Source organism: Hesperophylax consimilis, chromosome 23, assembly GCF_061612785.1.
Source record: "Hesperophylax consimilis isolate HC1 chromosome 23, BYU_Hcon_1.0, whole genome shotgun sequence".
In the NCBI taxonomy this organism is placed as follows: Eukaryota; Metazoa; Arthropoda; class Insecta; order Trichoptera; family Limnephilidae; genus Hesperophylax; species Hesperophylax consimilis.
Window position 1 is genome coordinate 9,017,818 of NC_142858.1, and position 21,272 is coordinate 9,039,089.

The 21,272-nt window shown below is 34.0% G+C and overlaps 1 protein-coding gene and 2 non-coding genes across 3 annotated transcripts in view; all 3 read left to right on the forward strand.

Moving 5' to 3' along the window:
* Positions 1-21,272, forward strand: part of Tsf3 (Transferrin 3) — a 62,608-nt gene that overhangs the window by 21,806 nt on the left and 19,530 nt on the right. Inside the window, exons 2-3 of the mRNA XM_089645818.1 lie at positions 17,334-17,442; positions 19,457-19,584. Of these exons, the coding sequence (XP_089501944.1) occupies positions 17,334-17,442; positions 19,457-19,584 (237 nt within the window). The remainder of the gene's footprint in view (positions 1-17,333; positions 17,443-19,456; positions 19,585-21,272) is intronic.
* Positions 9,768-9,886, forward strand: LOC149412298 (5S ribosomal RNA). Its single transcript, XR_016304595.1, has one exon. It is a non-coding gene; the product is annotated as a 5S ribosomal RNA (ribosomal RNA).
* On the forward strand, positions 10,209-10,327 carry LOC149412299 (5S ribosomal RNA). The gene has a single exon (XR_016304630.1). It is a non-coding gene; the product is annotated as a 5S ribosomal RNA (ribosomal RNA).

The following is a 21,272-nucleotide window of genomic DNA, read 5'->3' on the forward strand; positions in this document are numbered from 1 at the left end:
ATGTAAAAATTCATTTGATTACCGCCAATCCGGAGGTTACGGGATCAATAAATAATTGAGCTATGAAGATTTGAAATATCCATTTAAAGGTAAAAAATTAAGAAAAAAAACTCCATCGTCGGTGTAGTGCAAAAAGTTATTGAATAATATTCAAATAAAATATAAATTCATCAAAGTAACTTAATGATTTCTATTTTTATAAAAAAAATATTTTACACAATTAATGACTTCTTACCCCCAAAGCAGCCGTTCAGTAGTCAAAACAAAATAAGAAAAATCATACACTTTTTCAGAATCATACGAAACTTTCTCGGCTTTCAATACCTGAAAATGATTTATTTTGCAGTCTGCCAATCTATTATTGAGTATGGTATCATAGCATGGGGAGGCGGCACTTCATCTGCACTAGACCCAATCATAAAGGCACAGAAAACAATTTTAAAAATAATTCTAAGGCTACCTGTAATTACAGATTCGAATCTAATTTTTAATATTATGATGTGTTTGATGTTCGGCAGCTATATGCAAAAACTATCCTAACTCATCTATACTCAAATATACATTATTACTACGAAAAAAGTTCAAATACACGATTTACTCGAAGCAACAACAAAAACTTACTACACATACCGACAACACTAGGTATATTCATTTAAAATAATATAAAGTGTATTTGAAACACGTTCCAAAGTGGAATTTGCTCTCAGTATCTTACTGTTATAAGACCACCATTCAGAATTGAAAAGTTGCTTGAAATAACTTAAGCGGAGTTTGGTGACCAAATCTGAACAGCCAGATACTTCCCAATATTCCTGTTCTCACCTCCTTTCTTCCTTTTCATTTATATGTATTCACATAAATATAAATGAAAAAAACCTAGACGGAGTACATTAAGTATATTTCCCATATTATAAATGTTTATAATATGCGAAAGGCGACCATTCATTGCAAAATATGCCTGTCTGACCATTCATCCCAACAATATATATATATATAAACATCTACAGGTGTGCTAATGCTGCTAATTGCTCAACTGGGATTGTTTGAAATATGAAATTTTCCAAATGGAGTCAAAACCACAACAACAATTCGCCGTGTAACCATAATTTTACTTCTAGCATTCCAATAAATCTACCGTGGATTTCTAAAGTTCATACCCGTCGTGTGCCAGCGAATCCACCGTGGATTATATATATATTAAATATCGAAAACATTCAGGAATTTCACCTTGAATTAAAAAATTACCTTAACTTATTATAAGTCCAAAATACGTTCACTACTTACATCTAGAAGTAATATTGTTTAAATCTTGTGTTGTTTCTTAATAATTTATTTACCATAACTAACATGTACATAATTGAACTAGAATTCCCTCACCAAACACAAGAGCATTGTCTCTTTATGGTGAGGAAAGGCTACTTTAATTTCTATTGTTTTATATCTTGTTAATATCCTGTATTTATCTATGTAATTTTTTATTTTTTTTTCAAATATTAAATAAAAAAAAAATAAAAAAATTTACGAGTACCTCACCGCACTTAGCCTCAATTGTTCAGTATTTTGAACCTTAAAAATTCTCCTAACATATTAACATTATATTTCATTCGCTTGAATCGATTTGTGGGCGGTTCGGTTTTTTACCGATTTTACAAAAAGTCTCATAATGGACTACGCTGCAAACCGTTGCCTTACTTTAGTGATCTTCGGCGTTCAACGTAGATGTGATGGATTATTTTAAGCATTCTCCAACACCATCGGTGCCACAAATATTTTCCAGTGGTTTGCCTCCGGCTCGTCGAAGTTATGTACCAATTTGGATTCTATGGAAGGATTTAAAATTATTTTTTTTAAGTGTTTGTTTCACTTGATCGTGGCATGTCTTCCCACGATCTCCTTAATTTTATTTATTAAATGACTAGACATTATTATACAGTAATCGAAATAAAACCGCGAAAAAGATTCGTAAATTTAAATTTACATAATAACAACAATGAAGATCAAGTTATTAGGAACAAAAATAACAATTTTAAACTTGAAATAACAAGTGACTAGATCCTTATCTCTCTTAAGTATAAAATAGCCTTTTAGAAAATAAAAAGGACCAAAATTTCTCGTTGAAAACTATAGGCCAATATCACTACTAAGCGCAATATCCAAAGTAATTGAAAAGATCTTCAAAACAAGGCTAAACGAATATGTGGAGAACCATAAAATTCTAAGCCCAAATCAGTACGACTTTCGGTCGGGTAAAGGAACGGATGACGCCATCGCATGTCTCACGGAAACTATAGCAGAAAATATAGCCCGTGGCAAGAAAACCATTGCTCTATTCCTGGACCTGGCCAAGGCTTTTGACACAATATCACATAAAATACTCCTACAAATACTGCAAAGTATAGGAATAACGGGAAAAGCTTTTCAATGGATATAGAATTATATTTCTAATCGATTCCAATAAATTAGAATCAATTATTTATTATTATTATTATTATTATTATTAGGGTTATTCGTGACCCGGGAATGTTTGTCTTTCTTTTAAAAAAAAAAAATTAAAAAAATTACGCTATTGGCACTTCACTAGAAAATAATTTTGTAGTGCCATAAGGAAGTTCGCTAGGTCCTCTTCTCTTCATTATATATATTTACGAACTGTGTAAACAACGTATAGGTGGGAAAATTATTACGTTTGCAGATTATACTGTTATATTGTTTGAAGGAGACGATTTGAAGGAAACACACGACCTTGCTAACACCGGTATAAACTGAGTGAAACAATGGCTGGACAGCAATTTGCTTACATTAAACGTACCAAAAACCAAATACTAAACATTCAGTTCTACTATTGCAACCCCAAACACCTCACCACCTTACAATACATAAAATTAACTGTAGCTTTAGAAATAATAACTCTCCATGTAAGTGTGAAGCCCTCGAGTGTGTTAAATTTATTAAATATTTAGGCGTTATTTTATTTTTATTTTTATTTTTATTTAATATATATAAGTGGGTACAGGATATAATATGAGAACATAAAAAATATATTTATTTATTTATAGTTGATAATAACCCCAAATGGAAGAACCAGATTGAAAATGAAGCTAAAAGAGTGGGCACACAGATTCACATATTTATTTAATTGCGGGAAATTTAAAAAAGAAGACTTAAAAAACATATCCTACGGAACTTATAACCTACGCTTGCATTGGGTTGGGAGGTACAGGAAGAACAAAATTATACCCGTTATTGAAGGCACAGAAATCTGTTTTACGTGTTATTTATTATGAAGAAACCTTTCAGACATTAAAGCAACGTTCTCTTCGAGGAATTTAATGTACTAGATGTCCGACAGTGTTATATAAAGAAAAAGTAATCCATGTTCATAAAAAAAATAAAAAAATAAAACAGCCGAATACAATGTAATAAATCATTTTAGACATGATACGTCACCCAATTGGAAATTTTTGTTTCATCACTTTTCAAAGGTGTGTTCAATTGATACTGTTTGGAGTGGTCCGGTTACCATTCGACTCATTGATTGTACATCAAAACAAGGCGTTCATTTTTATTGCCTTAATGAGTACTTACCTACATTACAATAATTATTAGATGATTTATTTTATTTACTTGTTAAAGATTTACTAACATTCATATTCCTACAGCTTTTTTATCCACCAAGACCATGGTAAAAACTGTTGTTTACCATTAAAAAAATGTTTTCACTTGCCAAGCTTTTACACTCTGTGCGCCATTAGTTTTTAATGTGGTATTTATAAGCTCGTGGACTCAAATTTAGCGGTGCTTTTGACGTTCCCCTTGTACCCTCGAAATTAAGTTGTGATTAGGCATGTGTTGCTAATTAACTCATAACCACCCCCTTTCTCCCCACGGCTATGTAGAGATAATGAAACAATCCTTGCGTCCATCTCACACGTACACTACATTATACATACATATTCTTATGTTATTACCGACTTTTGACATGAACCGAATTAATATTTGATTTGAGATTTTTCGATCTTTTTAATTTTAATGTCATATATATTTTCCCGACACTCCTTTACACACTCTACGTGTCCAAACCCTATCTGGATTTCATTCATAATCGTGTTCATTATTATTTTATTCGACTTGCACTCTTTCAGATATATTCATTCGTAATACGGTGGCATGTTTTTGATTTTACATAAATGATTTTACACAAATATGGCAAAGCGGTCGCAATTTTACTTCCTCCAACCTAATTTTGTTCTTTCTCTGCCAGTTCCCCAGTTCACTGACATTGACAGTTATCAACTCAAAACTTTATTGTGGACCCTAGCCTTGTTTCCCGTATAATTAAGAAATTAAGAAGTCACGGGATATACCTATAAACCTTTTCGAATAGGTGTGCATTAAGATTTATAATTAGGTAAACTAGAAATTTCAATAATTGTAAGTGCATCGAACTGTTTTTTGCCCTTTAAAGAAGTCAAGTACAATTCTCCTTTTTTTTCTTTACTATTGTCCGGATATTTATTAAGAACACATTTTGTTCTATCATTTAATATGTTACAGGTATGAAAAGTTCACATTGTATCTTTAAATACAGCATAAACATTCGTCAAGATATGCGCGCTCCCTCTAACATTTGTATCTACATATCTTCCCTTCACCATTTTTTTCTTCTTTTTGAATGCCTTACCACGAAACCATAAAGTAATATTGAAAAAAAAACATCTACATTCAAACCCATGAACAACATTGTTCAAAATTTTAATTCCAAAATATGAAGATATGAATAAAAAAATCGCATAGATGATCGAGGGTCAGGATAGTAATGTACGCGATATGCGGAAACTTGTAGTACAAGCGGGTAACTGGTCTTTTAAACTACAGAAATTTGGAGTCGATTTTACAGCACAAAATTTAATTTCAATTTTTGGATAACATTTAAAAAAAAAATAGTCGCTATGAATTGGAAAAAGCTAAAAAATCAACTTAAAAAGCTTAGATCGAAGCCCGATCACCTGCTTGGGAGGCAACTAAGCTGACCAAAGCTACTGACTATTGTAAGAACGGTGGCATAAATTCATCATATTTATTGAAAATAATAAAAAATGATGCATTTTAAAATGTTGCGTAGGTACCTACATCACAACCAAAATTATAACCGTTAATTAAATTGAGTATTAAAAAAAATTTACTTTATTCCACTTGATGTGACCGCTTATATAAATTTGGCATTAAATCATAATAGAACCGAAATGTCAAGGTTCTTCTGAAAATCGTGATATTGCACATATTGGAATTTGATGTGAACGAAATTATTAGAATTCTCAAAATTTTCATATCTTTGAAAATTAACTGATTTCGACACTGAGTAATCTGTTGAAGACGTTTTTGAAGAAGACAAAAATAATGGCTTACAGTGATTTGAATGGAGGCTCGTCACTTTTAAGGCCGTTTTATGCAACATTAAGGATAATGACATACTGCGTAATTCGTAGGGAAAATCTCGAGATTTTGAAATTTCTTGGAAGCTGTTTCAGGTTTTAAAATTAATTCTATTTTTTGCGCAAAAAAACGAATGCTAATATAATGACATGTACACGTTGTCTGGAAACTCGTACTGCAATCGGGAAAGTGGTGAATATGCAACATGTGGAAGACCAAAAAATACCTTTTCCATATTTTTCGACAACTAAAGAATTTTAAAAAATGTTAGGAGGCCGGTCTACGCTACGACGCATTATAAATATATTTTTAACCGAAAAATAGTAAAGTTATCCCCTAGCGATTGATTTTTGTCAGATTTAACCTAAACAAATTTTAACTTCTGACTCGATTTACTCGAAAACAAAAGCTCTAATAAAAAAATATTGTACCACAAATTCGATTCCAAAACCTGATGTAGATTTACCATTTTCCCGCTTGTACTCCGGACGTCGTGTATGTATAACTCGACTCATTATTTCATCAACAATATGTGTTCTCAACATAAGCTTTACGACAAACAAATTATTCATAAAGGCTCGTGCGAGGAAATGTGTTAGACTCAGTTGCCCGAGGAAGAGAAAGCAATACCAGATGAAGCAACATTATCGTATTTTCGAATATTTCCAAGGTCGTCCAAGCCCATACACGGTGATTGCGGGTTTGCCATTTAAACACAAGGAAGGCACAATCAATCATCACAATTTTTACGCGGATGTTTTTAGTTGAATATAAATGACATGCAATTACAACGCGTCGCGTCGCTGGCATTGGAGAGATAATTTGTAATTTTGTTTCCTCATTAAACGTCAGTTAACAGCCCTACTGATGCAAGTGTCAGTAGGGGAACATGCTTGATTTCAAGCTACAGACTACTGACTACTGCCACTGTTCTTTAAATAAGCCATAAATCAGCCATCGAGTTAGTATATATTTGTTACAGTGGCTGAGTACCGGAGATGCAATGTAATTGGCACTCTATTCAACACCGTTTGCCATGCACTTATATCGATTCCCCTAATAATAAGTGGGGAGCTAGCCTTGATTCAAACTACGTACGAGGTTGTGCACAATACGTTACATCACTGTGTCACGACGTGAACTTGAAATTTCGTATGGTGCTAATACAATAATATAATGGTAGAGTCGAACTGGTAGAAATATGAGTAAGTTAAGCTAGTTTCTACTTAATTAGGTAGTGTACATTAATACTAGAGGACTCACATTTATTCTCAGTTTTCCTCAACAACAAACATAACCTTACCCAGTAGACAAAGCCGAACTCCCAATAACAACTCTAGACAAGGGAAAAATAAACATGGGAGAGAACGAGGGGCCTGTGAATGGCCTCAGTGCTTAAGTGCCTCGTTTCCCAATCAATAATAAATATTATAATATCGCGAGCCCCCCTTGATAGTTATATGATCCAATTGACCTGCACTTTAATAAAGCTAACAGCTTAATATATTTATACAAAATCGTATTGTGATTTTATCGGACTGGTATATTTTCAAAATATAAATGTGTAAATGCGCCAAATCACTGAAGCTACCAGAGGTTACTATAAACATAGTGCAGGTATGGGGAGGTAATGAGAATGACTGGATAGGTCAAGGAGTACTGATTTCCAAAACTCGTCTACTCGATTGCCCTGTCAACTGGCTCGGGGAACTTAAATGTAAAAATTATATTCTGGAATGAGAGAGAATTGAGAACAATGACATAAAAATGTCTAATAACCTTGAAATTATTTTCAACTACAGTCGACTTAGGTTTAAAATACCACCAGCAATATTGTTACCTTCATTTACACCCGAACACCATGGATTTTTGCATGCCATATATTTTTTTCAACTATAATGTTGTACAATGGTTCCCGATACCTCTCGATAATCGATTTCACGACTGTGTTGTGAAACGTAAGGAACTCTCGCATAATTCTTTTTTGTTAAACTTAAGGATTGAACTTTACAGCTGTCTTTCGTCAAATAGAAACGTTTTATGATGTAAAGTGGACATTTGTGGAGGTCGGGCAAAGTTCAAGGGGGCAATAGAATAGAGATAGTAATGAGAATAGATTTTGTAAACAAAACAATAAAAAATGTTCATTTTTGAATATTTATCAATCGAACAGCTGGATGGAAAGAAAAAAGGGTGATTTTAAATTATAAATTTTCCTCGGAGACAGCATTTCTTAGAATCCATAATAAATTGTTATAAGTTTTAAAGTAGTGTTTTTTTAATTGAATACGATCAGATTATATTAGTACAAAGTCAAAATATAAACTATCCCGTAGTTTGCATAATGTTCCCTCCACTTCTTCAAGTGGTTTGAAGTTTAAATTAAATGGTTAGATTTTGTCAATATTACCGAGTGGAGCCAAGCATTTTTCTGAATTCCATCTCAGCATATTTTGCTCATAAAAGTCGTGAGAACCGGAAAAAACTCAAGCCACTGCCGGGTTTGAAAAAGGGTACGCACTGCAATTAATAAGTAAGAAATTAACTCAGTATAATAGTAGTACAAGGTGATATTAGCATAAGACCTTAGCAGCCGGTACGGTGCGTTTGATGCGTGCTAGAAGCCATTACTTTACAGTCATACGGTAGGTAATAATTTATTGCAAATACTATTATTGTTTAACTGCAACGCAGTAGGCCTCACACGTCAAACAAACACGACTTTAATGACTCATTCAGAATAATCGTCAAACAAGAATTATTTACGTACCTACGTATATCTTGTTATTTATACATTTATTCTGTTAGCTTAATCGGGTATGCAAATGTGCACGCAGATGATTTACGACACATAAATGCGATCAAAGTGAACGATTCAGAGTGGAATTGTCCTACTAGAGGCCTTTTCCAGTAACTCAAATAAATAAATAATGAATAAACTGTGCTTAAATCTGTATTTAAATAGTCGTTAATTAAAGAAAAAAATTAAAAAAGCCATCATATCGCCGACCAAATACAGGGTTTTCCAATAAGAGGTGTTATTTTGATATTCAATCGTAAAAGATCAATGGTTTCGTTGCTTGTGTGGCACGTAGCGCCGTCTTGTTGAAAGTAAACGTTGTCCAGATCAATAACATCTAATTTCGGCCATAAAAATCATTAATCATCTCTCGATAGCGCAATCCATTCACCGTAACTGTTGCCCAAGCCTCATTTTCGAAAAAGTAAGGTCCAATAACCAAAAAATGTGCATATTGACAGCTTATCCGACACTTTGGAGGCCTCGCTGAAAGTAGCGGCTTTTGCCTACCCACTGTGGGAATTATATGCTACGTATACATTCGCGAGCCGAACATCTGAGTGGAATCTCAATTTTTGGGAATGGAACGAAGCAACCGAACATGCAGTTGCATCGTTACTTTCGTGTACGTATATCGCTAACGGACCATAGATGACGGATTTCGTCAATATCGTGTTGAAACGGGGCTTTATCGATCGTCCGAGCTAGATCTCTAGTAATTGTATGGGTTAGTAGTAGTGTTTTGTGAACATCTCACTACGAGGAGAATTGTGCTGATGTGTTCGTATGTTTTAGATGTTATGCCGTCATAAGTGAAAAACGGCATCGTCCTTGAAATTCTGAAGGAGAATACTGTGCTTCCTCCCAAGGCGGCAGTATTGTACACATATTTGGTTAGTAGCAGTTATATAAGTTCATCATTGAAGAATAAGGTAATATAAACACATCTAAACGAAAAATGAAACAGAACAAGACAAAAAAAAATGGGTGTGTCAAGCCTACGCAAGACAGAAGTGAAACTTCTAGTATTCTTCTCTCTCTCTCTTTTCATTTCATTCTCTCTTTTTTTCTGTCTATTGACATATTTATAAGTAGCATGTGATAAAAAAAATTAAAAGTTATAAAAAAAGAAAAAAAAAATTAGTTAAAGCGGGGATCGAACCTCGGTTCTTCACGACCACAGTCGTGCGCTCTGCCTGTAGACAGCGAAGATGAGTTAGGAGAGTGAGTTAAACTAGGTATATAATATTAGCTAGGCTCCTATAGCGAAATGATCCCGTTTTTTCGTCACGGTCATGAGTCGGTTTTACTCCGGTCCTCGAAATTGCATGACGCGCGTAAAGAAGTTTCACTTCAAAAAATTCCTGCAAAGTTATGGATGTAATTACGATCTTTTTCAAGCGCGTATGTAATGATTATTTTTATCAACGTCGCATACACCTTGCTAATGTTTTCAGTATTATTAGGGCTTTTTTATACTAATTTTCATATATTTATTGGCAGGTAGAGTAGAAATTAATATTGTTTAGCGTTTGCCAACGACCATACCATGTTGAACACACCGGTTCTCGTCCGATCACCGAAGTTAAGCAACATTGGGCGCGGTCAGTACTTGGATGGGTGACCGCTTGGGAACACCGCGTGCCGTTGGCCTATTTTTTATTTTAATTTCATGTTTTTTTTATTTTTTTATCATTACTATAATTAATAATATCATAAAATTCTTTAACTTTTCAAGTATGCTACAGGCCTAAAATATTACTTAGTGGATTGATATTATGGTCGACCATTGAAAAAAAAAATTCCTACAAACTTATTAATGTAATTACGATCTTTTTCAAGCGCGTATGTAATGATTATTTTTATCAACCTCGCACACACCTTGCTAATTTTTTCAATATTATTAGGGCTTTTTTATACTAATTTTCATATATTTATTGGCAGGTAGAATAGAAATTAATATTGTTTAACTTTTGCCAACGACCATACCATTTTGAACACACCGGTTCTCGTCCGATCACCGAAGTTAAGCAACATTGGGCGCGGTCAGTACTTGGATGGGTGACCGCTTGGGAACACCGCGTGCCGTTGGCCCATTTTTTATTTTAATTTTATGTTTTTTTTCATTTTTTTATCGTTAACATCATAAAAAATTTTATATCATTCTTTAACTTTTCAATTATGCTACAGGCCTAAAATATTACTTAGTGGATTGATATTATGGTCAACCATAAAAAAAAAAAAATTCCTTAAAAACAAAAAAATAATATTCCATGGCCGAGAATCGAACTCGGATCAACTGCTTCGAAAGCAACTATGCTGACCATTACACCACCAACGCCAGTTGTCGAGATGAGCTAAGAAGCATTTATATTTTACTTCAAAACTTTTACTACATCAAATGAACTTTAATCGGTCCCGCATTTTCGTTTCGGTCATGAGTTGGTTTTACTCCTCGAAATTGCATGACGCGCGTAAAGAAGTTTCACTTCAATAATTGAACCAGGAACAAGACAAAAAAGAATTGAACTAGGATGTCCTGTCTTACAGGGACAGAACTACTGCTCATATCGCATTTCAAATTTCAACAATATCATCTTGCAACTTGAAACTAATTTTTCCCATATTTTTTGCATTTCCCCTTTTAAATGGAAACAAAGTTTCTAATTAAATTTATTTGTAACCTAGATATTTTTTATTGCAGAAACAAACAGTACATAATTACATAGAGGACAATAGTTACAAAGTTATAGAAGTTAATACAATAATTAGTACAAATGACATGTCGCTGATGATGACCGAATAAATCATCAAAATGATAATTCATCACATCTTTAAAAAGTTATATAAAGTCATGGAGAGTGATGAAACAAAAAAATTATTAACTGGGTTATGTAGGTTAGGTTAGGTTTTTTTCATCGTTTCTAATGACTTTATATCACTTTTTAAAGATGTGTTGAATTGTCACGGTGTTGAGTTATCATGGAACCGTCGCTGACATATACACATACCTATGTCGTATATTATACATTTTACTTAAGTTAGTTAGTATGCTATGGAAGAGAGAGGTTATTTATTATTTGTTATCACTTTATTTTTCTGTGTCTTGTTCCATTTCATGTTTTGTTTATATTTATATACTAGTATTATCTTCTTCTTCAATGATGTATTACATTGATTGGTATAACTTTCAAAATAAGTCAAAAAGAAAAAGTTGTTTCTGTCACATAATAGTTAGTTGACTTATTGATTATTGAGTGATCACATATCAAACGGGTTCTATCATTTATACTAGTACCAATTATTTTAACAATAAAACAGCAAATGCTTGTGGTGAAGCACAAAAAACTACCGAACGGAGAGCTGTGGAAGCTCTTAAAATTTACACACTTTTGTTTTGGGAATTTCTTTGGTCTACAATTTGCAAAATTTTTCAGAATTTCTGTATTGATTTTTTTCAAGCGTATAGAGTATAGAATTTCTGGCATAATCGGCTAATAACATTTCATATTTTTTATTTTTTTATTTTTTTATTTTTTTATTTAGTTACTTTTTTAAATAATTAGGTACATTTTTGAATGGCACATGAAAAAATATATATATAAAATTAAAACAGATCATTAAAGTCCTCCTCACTAAGAGATCCTGTGCTGAGGGGGACTATATATGTTAGTATACGTTTTCAGCGACTAAGATGATGTTTATTAATATATTAGCTAGTTATTCTTCCGATATTTCCTTAAGCCAAGATTTGATGTCCTTAATGTAGTTATTTTTCGTTTTCCTTTGTGTGATGTTGAGAGGGAGTTTATTATATAATTTTATTGCTAAAAATTCAAATTATATTAGTAATGTAGTTAAGAAGGAACCAATTTATTATTATTTTAACTTTATTATGAGAGAGCAAGAATGTAAGTACGAAAGTAGTTATAAAATAATGTGTTATCAGGATTACAAATTCTGAATAAAATATTTAAATGCTTTGTTTGTTTCTAACAAGAGTTGTCTATTGAACTTACATTTACATATTACCATGTCAAAGTAACCAGTTTGACGAGGTAACGTGTAAATGTCGGCTGTTATGAGAATTTCGTCTCCCAGAGACATCCGATTTATTGATTCTGTTTAGAACTGCTAATATATGTATGCACATATCAAAATATGTTTTTCGAAAACGTTGAAATGTCATGAACGTGCACATGAGATGGAAATAATGAATTATAATTTATTCAATCTAAGTACCTAGGTACCAACACTTTTGTAAGTGCGGGCATACGAGTATTATAGATTTACGAAAATATTATATTTACATTATGAATTGCGCGAAATATTGTTTTAGTCAAGTAAACACAAATTCCCCTCTCCCAATAGTTTTATTGTTCCTCAAAACTAAAGAAAGTAATCAGGAGCTTTATTTTATAAGATAAATAATCTTGAGCGACTCTTCGCACGGTGACATCTTTGAAAATATAGAAAAGCTAACAGAGAGTTGGCAGGTATCTGTTTCAAAGCGTTCTGAGTTTTGTTTAGAATTTTCACTAGCAGATGGTGCTGGTTGCCTATTTTACCAATATATTTACGACCCATGCGCGAAAAACTTTTGAAGTTTTAATTATTTTCAGCCCGATGCAGGTAATACATGATTTTACAAAACTAACAAACGAACTTATTATTTATCCAACCCATTGATTTTTGAATCGGCAGCCGATTGAAAGTTTTTTTCATTTCAAGCTGCATATTATTTTTCAAATGCAAAAAATGAGCGGTGCAGAAAACTGTAAATTTTACAAATTTTCACCAACAGATGGTGCTGTTGGTTTACTTATCCCAACTTTTTCCGTCCTACAAACCTAGATATTTCCCTAGGGCCTAGCTAGGTCAAGGCTATAGTCAACTGCGTGCAGCTTTGCCAGTACTGGGAATTTCTCCCCCGATCTAGGGAGAAACAGCTATTTCCCGGGAGTAAGGGATATTGTATGAAATAGAAAAACATCTGGGGAAAATTTTAAATCTCTCTCTTGCTAGTTTCCAGATGTTAGTAGATTTGTATTGATTCTCACAACTTTATCCGTAAATGTGAATGGGGATATCATTGTATATCATTCTACTAGTTCCGGCAGATGGGACTAATGTGAAATATATTACTAAAAAAAATCATACAAGCTAACGTAGACCCATGGACTTTTAAAAATACCTAACAAATTAGAATGATTATATCTTATTCAATTAACCATAAATTGTCTCGAAAGTCATTTTGCAAAAGTTATCATAATTTCAGTACTTAAAGTTATCGTTCTTTTAAAACTTAATTTTGTTAATTTAACAACATGGTTATTGTACGCCGATTTCTAGACATACCCAATCGAAACAAAGGTTCGCTGCAATGTATAAATATCAATAGTATGTCTATGACGCCGAGGTAACATGACACGTGCCGATCCGAGGGTGCATGCTATTGATTGACTCAGCCTGCCCACGCGGCGCGGCGGACGGACTTGGTGAATGTGACACGGGTACCTTGTGGCTCCGGCCAGGGGCTGCGGATCAATACCGCAGGTGGCGCAGCATCCAGCGCGAGCACTGGCGAGCCTTGCATCTGCATTGGTGAAACGCATGCGTGGGCGCGTGCTCTCGCCGGCCACCGCGTGGGCTGCCTCGTGCCGCTCGCCCCATCGGTCACCCACTTTATCAGCATCCGCCGCCCACCCACTGTACACGGTCACCCCCCAGCCACCCTTCATTAAATTAAAGTGATATTTTAAACCAAGTCCCGTGTAACTGCATCATTGAAATGCGAATGTCTGTTAAAAAGTAAGTTTATAATTTCTCCTCACAACGATCAATGCGTTTTTTAAATGACCACCCCGTGTTTATTTTAAAAATAATACATGATAATTCATTTTACTAAAATCTATTCCATACAACTATGACTAATTGATGCGGAAAAGAGCGGATTCACGTAGCCCAAAGCTCAAACTTTGTCTTGAATTTTTCTTTAGATTCAAGTTTAAAAAGTATAGACTATAAATCAAAAAATTCACAATCATAAGACAATCTTTGAAGAGATACCCTTATATTTTTTTATTTAGCATTTTAACTAACAGATAAACTTAAATACGAGTTATAAAATAAAATGAGTTGATGACATGTTGTTGCCGCGACCGTGAATGAACTCCGAACTCTTACCTACAGGTTGTCATTAATTCAAGTAGCAAAATCCTTTCATCTCTTTCCATCATACTATGAGATTCTATTCATTGACGAAGACCTCCTTGGCAAAGCAGTAAGCAGAGAGGAAATTAAAATTAGATTAATAAATCCTTCAGTCCTCTGGCGTATTGACCGTTACATTTCTTAAAGATGCTGTCCAAAATTTTATTACACTGTTTAGTTTACACTTTAACAAATGTTTTATAATTTACCCACCTCATTCATTTTTGGCGTCACTACGCCAGGCGTATCCCGCGTAAAAAGTCCCACAATGTAATGCGCTGCAAACCTTACTTTAACGAACTTTATATGTATGGGTATTTTAATATGCGCTCTTCGGCGGTCAATGTACGACTGATGTCAAAGTTTATTCCGAAAATTTAACAAAGTGTATGCAAGTCTATTAATTTGGTGTATCTATGGTAATATAACAAAATGTGAAAACCACATACAAAGATGAGCTATTTGTAGAATCAATCCAGTAAATAAAGTAATAGAAGTATTGTAGCGAGAACAATGGAAATATTATGAAATATTAATCTTTAAATATTAACAATATTTACTTGGTGGTAATCCCTTGTTTGAAGTACTGTGCATCTTTGTATGCATTCTCATTGAGATAACCACTAATAATAATAATAATAATAATAATTGGATAATTTGTAGAGCGCCGTTTTTGTGAAAAATCACCGCAATACGAGTTAATCAAATATGAACAGTTACTTGGTTGTTGTGGCTGTGGAAAATGAGGATGTAAATTACGTATAAAGTAAAGATACTTCTTGGTTTTATAAGGATTAAATGGCCACTATCCGCTGATAACAATATGAGATCTTACATATGTACATTGTTGCATTTTAGAAGAAAATTCAATATCGGAGATCGAATGAGAAGGAAATGGACAGTCTAAGCATAGACGAAATATGTAACCACATACAAGTGAGTCTTTGTGAATCTGCTAGAGAGGTTTGTAGAATGAGTACGCAAGGTAGGAAGAAAAGTGATGAATGGTGGGATGATGAGATTAAAGCACTGGTCTCAGAGAAGAAAAAAGCATGGCAAGAAGCGAAAAGAATGATCCAGCGAAAGAAGTGTATAAGGGATGAAAAAAAAGCAAGAGTTGGAGTTAAATAACGAAAGTAACGCCTGGAAGCGGAAGAAGGAGTCAATATAATAAACCACTTCCAAGAAAACATTAAGTTGTTTTGGAAGGAAGTCAAAAGGCCCAGGAGAGGTCCAGAAAACAGAAGCATGAAAGTGATAAAATCGAAAAAGGGATAAATGTTGACGAATGAGGAAGAAATAAAAGAGAGATGGATGAAGTATTTCAAGGAAGTCTTCGAAAGCAACCTGAGTGACAGTGATTCCAGGAATATGAATGATGATGGGGTGAATGTTACCGAAATTAGCGTGGATGAGATAAAAAGATCGAATAAATGTATGAAGAATGGTAAGGCTGTCGGTTTCGACAATATTGCTGCTGAATATTTGAAAGGAGATATAATTCTCACATGGTTGTGCAATCTTTTCAACCAATGTTTAAATAAGGCTTACACGCTTTTAGATTAGAGAAGGGTAGTGATTATGCCATTATGAAATGGTAAAGTGACACGTATGGGATGTGGGAATCATAGATCTATTAGTCTGCTAAGCTCAGTTGCCAGGCTGCACGGTAGCATTTTGATTGAAAGGGTAAGAAAGGAAACAAAGGATAAAATATGGGATGTGCAAGGTGCTTTTATGAGTGGGGGAGGGGGGGGGGGTGCATGGACCAGATCTTCTCATTGCGTATGCTTACTGAGAAGTTTCTGGCAAAAAATCAGAAACTTTTCTTTTCCTTTGTAGATCTACAAAAAGCATATGACCGAGTCGACAGGAATAGGTCAATCTATGGAAGGGTTGTCCAAGTATGGAGTGAATACGAATCTCACTCAGGCAATTGCGTCTCTATATGAAGAAAGCGTCGCATGTGTTTGGGTGAACGGTGGTTTTGCAGGGTGGTTTGATATCACAAAAGTTATTAAACAAGGCTGCGTAATGTCACCGTGGTTATTCAATCTATGCAAGGATAATTGTATGCAAGAATTGAAAGAGGTGGGATTGGGAGCGAATTTGAGTAATCTTAAAGTTGCCTGTTGTATGCTTATGGGGCGGTGCTGATTGCGAACAGTATGGAAGATCTACAGTCTCTCGTGTCTACATAGGATGAACGAAGTATGTATGAAGAGTCAGTTAATCATAATGGTGAAAGAGAGGGTACGAAAACTAGTGCAATATAGTTGTGAATGAGAAATACTTGGAGCAGTTTGTATATTTAGGAAGTATGGATGGGAAAGCTAGTAGACATATTGAAAGAAGGGTAAATGCAGGTAGCTACATTAATGGAGGACTGAATGCAGTTGGCGCTAACAAAACATGTCCAAAGAAGCGAAGTTAGCAGTCCACAATGTACCTACCCTGATGTATGGGATGAGGCATGGAACTGGCAGAGAAAGGATGAAAGTAGACTGAATGCTGTTGAAATGAGATCCCTGATGCGTACGTGTGGTAAAACCATGTATGACCGTGTGAGAAATGTGGAGATCCGCAAAGAATACAAGGCTGATTTAAGCGTAATGAGTAAAATTAAGAAAGGGACGCTTAGATGGTTTGGGCATGTAGAGCGAATTAGTAGTAAATTAATATCTTAGAACATAGACAAAACCTCCAACTTCTTATATTTTATTTTTATTTTTTATCAAAATACGAAAGTAGAAAGTGCAACCAGTACTATATCAATTATTTGCCGACACTGTCTGGAAGAAATATCAACCAACTCAAGAAGACTGTGAAATACCCCCTAAGTATTATTAGTCCCATCTATTCACTTTTTGTTCATTTTTCTTTCCAGTGCGAGTTTGCATCGTAGAAGGAAAGGGGCTGTACAAGAAGGCTGGAAGGTACTGTCCCATCCTGGACAAGAACCACAGTGGAGTCGAATGCGTTATTGGAATTGATAGGTGAGTGATATAAGTGGTAGAAAAAGTTGGGGACGCCAGAGGAAGACGTGGTACGATCAAGTGAATGAAATACTTGAGTCGGGTCATGTTGAGAGTCAGACCAACAGAAGGAGTGTGTGCTGAGACAGTGTTGTGTGGCGGTCTGTTGCTGTTCTTTCTGCCTTCCCCGAGAGAACGGCGTTGTGATTAGTTAGTTAGGTGAGCGAATAATGAGCTTCTTGCATTATGGTTTTATTTTTTGTTTGGTTCAGGAAGTCATCAGTATTTTAAAAGGATTTTTATTCATATTGTCGAAGTCGTAGCAATTTTTAAAACATCTTGAATTTTTCGTACAAACCAGAAAATTATTGTTATTAATTGATTTTAAAGAAGTAATTTATTTATTCACAAAATTATACATAACAAATGCAAAAACATAGCCACACATCTCACTCGGGCAATCCTGTATCGAGATGAAAAGCTTTACGGTTTGTCAAACAATATGACCTCTTTTGTTATTTGTGAAACAGCACTGGAGTTGAACAAACCAAAAAATATTCAGCCCCCGGATCATTTAGAGTAGTTGACAACAATAACATTCCACATTCCACTGTAAACCAAATAAGTATTACCAAATAAGTATTAATAAGTAAGTACCCGTGCGGGCTTACATGAGCCGTAATAATTGGGGTTTCGTCAATAATAATTATTGACAATAAATAAAAATAAGTAACCTATCATAAAATGTCAAAATAGTAATAGTCAAAATCATAAAATGTAATCAATATTATATTATAAAAAAAAAATACATAAGTTATAATAAGTAAATAATAATAAATTAATGAAATCAAGTAGATAATAATAAAATAAACATGGTAGGTACGTAATAATAAATTAACCGAAGACGACTTATGGAACAACTGCTAACACAGAGCAATTTATTATATTTTTTTAATTATTATGTTTGTGTTTAATTCGTAGAACTCCATTTATTTTTTTTTTAATTTAATTAAAATCAAATTTTATAATATAATTATTAAGTTCTGCAAGTATTTTTTGGTTTTTTGTTATTGTTACAGCTATTTCGGCCTTCAAGGCCATTTTCAAACTGTGGTTCAACAGCGAAATAGCTGTAACAATAACAAAAAATACAGGGTTTTCCAATAAGAGGTGTGATTTTGAATAGCCCGCTATTTCGGTAGATGTTACTTTTGAAGCATTTTTTGACATTTGACAAGAAAAAACTACGCCATTAATAAAAATGGAACGATACACGCTTCAACAACGTATTAAAATTCACTTGAGTGAATCAAATGCAAATCATCTTGAGTGATGAGGCCCATTTCCACCTCGGTGGCTTCGTCAACAAGCAAAATTGTCGCAGCTGGGGCTCAGAAAACCCAAGAGTTATTGTTGAAAAGCCTCTCTATCCCCAACGTGTGACTGTTTGGTGCGGTTTATGGTCCAGCGGAGTCATTAGAGCTTACTTTTTCGAAAATGAGGCTGGAGCAACAGTTACGGTGAATGGATTGCGCTATCGAGAGATGATTAATGATTTTTTATGGCCGGAATTGGATGGTATTGATCTGGACAACGTTTAATTTTAACAAGACGGCGCAACGTGCCACACAAGCAACAAAATCATTGATCTTTTACGATTGAATATCAAAATAACACCTCTTATTGGAAAACCCTGTACTTGCATTACTTAATAATTATATTATTGAATTGATTTTAATTAAATAAAAAAATAAAAAGAGACAGAAAATATACTTTTTAAATGTAACATCAATCTAATACGTACCCACGTGGGCATTTTTGTCTGTCCTGTCAACATATCAACTTATGTAGTTAAAGCTAACTGTTATACGGTATCGCTATAATTAAAAATTTGAACAAATTTATATATTGTTATGAATTTAATATCGCCAGAAGGGGATAATAAAATAAACTTAATATGAATGTAAAATCGCTAGTTGCGGTAAGAAAATAAATCAATATTATAATAATGTAATATTTTGTGTATCCTCCACAGATTAGATTGCCTGAGAAGAATTTCAAAGGGGAGCGTGGATTTTGGGGTGTTCACTTCCGAGGATCTGTTAGCGGCAAGGTGGCAAAACATCGATGTGCTGGTCACGGATGAATTGAGATTCTCAGATGGTAAGACCAATTAAAAAAAAATAAAAACTGATAGTTCAGAATCGAACCGTTGCTTCATATTATGGCTTTTGTGTTTGTTGACTAGATATAAATACCCAGGTATCCCATCTCCGTCCCTCCACTTCCTTCAGCCTCACATATTCAGAAAAAATGTCAAAAAAAGAAAAAAACACTTCTACATACGAGTACATTAAAATACACTTCACCACTATCTACACATCTGTTTTTATGACGGACACTGTAACGCTGTCAATCGATTAAAAAGGAGGAAGCGCAACACGGCATAGTAACCCAAAAATAAATCACGGTATTATTAGAAGTATGTACGGCATCAGATCACCGAACAGGGACAAAAGTGATCATCTTTAATCGTTATTCCCTCAGCTCAATAACTTTAGTAGTCAAACCCATAATAATTGATTTTATTATGAAAATTTTTATATGAATAATGGAAATTAAATTTTAATAGGTAAATCATTTTTAAAGGAACACATTTTAATGCATTTGTGCACACGGATAGTATCGAATGTTTCAAAAATTTTTTCATGCTATGTAATTTAGAACACCCGTTCGCAATCCTCTCTTGCTCCGCAGAAGCCCAAAATGTTGGATGAGTTGCGACGTTTATCAATTCCGTTTAAATTTACTCGAAAATCAATTCGACCATGCTGTTTAGTATTTTTTTGTTTGTTTCATTTTTTCCTAGTATTCCATTACATAAGCAAGGGTCTCTTTAAAACGATTTACTTACATTATCTACATAGTCTTCCTACTTCTCTGATAAAACTAAACCTTCATAGAAGTGGGAAAAATATTGACGATTTTCGGAAAGAAGTAGGTACTAATTATTAGCTGCAATCATCGACCAACTGTATATTATACCAATGACTGCAATGCTTTCGGAATAAACAGCTGGTCGAAAACATAAAATTTTTCCATTATTATGTTCTTCGGGAAAATTTGAATCCATTTCTAGGGGAAAAAAATGATATCACGTATCAAACCTGAACAGTGTTTCATGTATAGGGAAAATTCCCCAGATCTGAGGAGATTAATAATGGATTTAAAAATCTAAACATCATGAGCCTGCAAAAGTAACACTTATTGTTAATAAGTTAGTCATTTTTGGTTATGTTTTCCGGGCCGAAAATTATAATTTAAAAATAATTGTTTACTATTTATTTATTTTTTCAAAAGTGATATTATATTTTACTACATATAATATTTCTGTGTCCGTTAAAAATGCGGATATTTGTTAGAATCATCCTAGCACTAAACACCCACGATTATGAAACATTCGACTGAGTTTATTTTATGGTGGTACACTGAATCTGGGGAGTTTCTATGAAAATCGGGGGAAAACAGTTTTCAGGCATCACAGATTACAGGATCACACATCATTCCCGGGGAAAATTCCCAATGTAGTGATATCAAGTGATATTAATATTGCGCGTTGCGATCAGTGAACAGTAACTGTCGTGCGTGGTTTATTTATGCCGTCGTGAGTTTGTCGTGAGAAAGTTGTTGATATTTCTTTTACTTTTTGAAATACCATTAACAATAAAATGTTTTTCACATCCACCACATCACAAATCATTGTTTGCCGTAAAAAAACAATTTCGATACCGTGCTGAAATCCTGTGCAAATTTATTTGTTATTAAAGTGGCCTAATAGATAGTTATCTAAT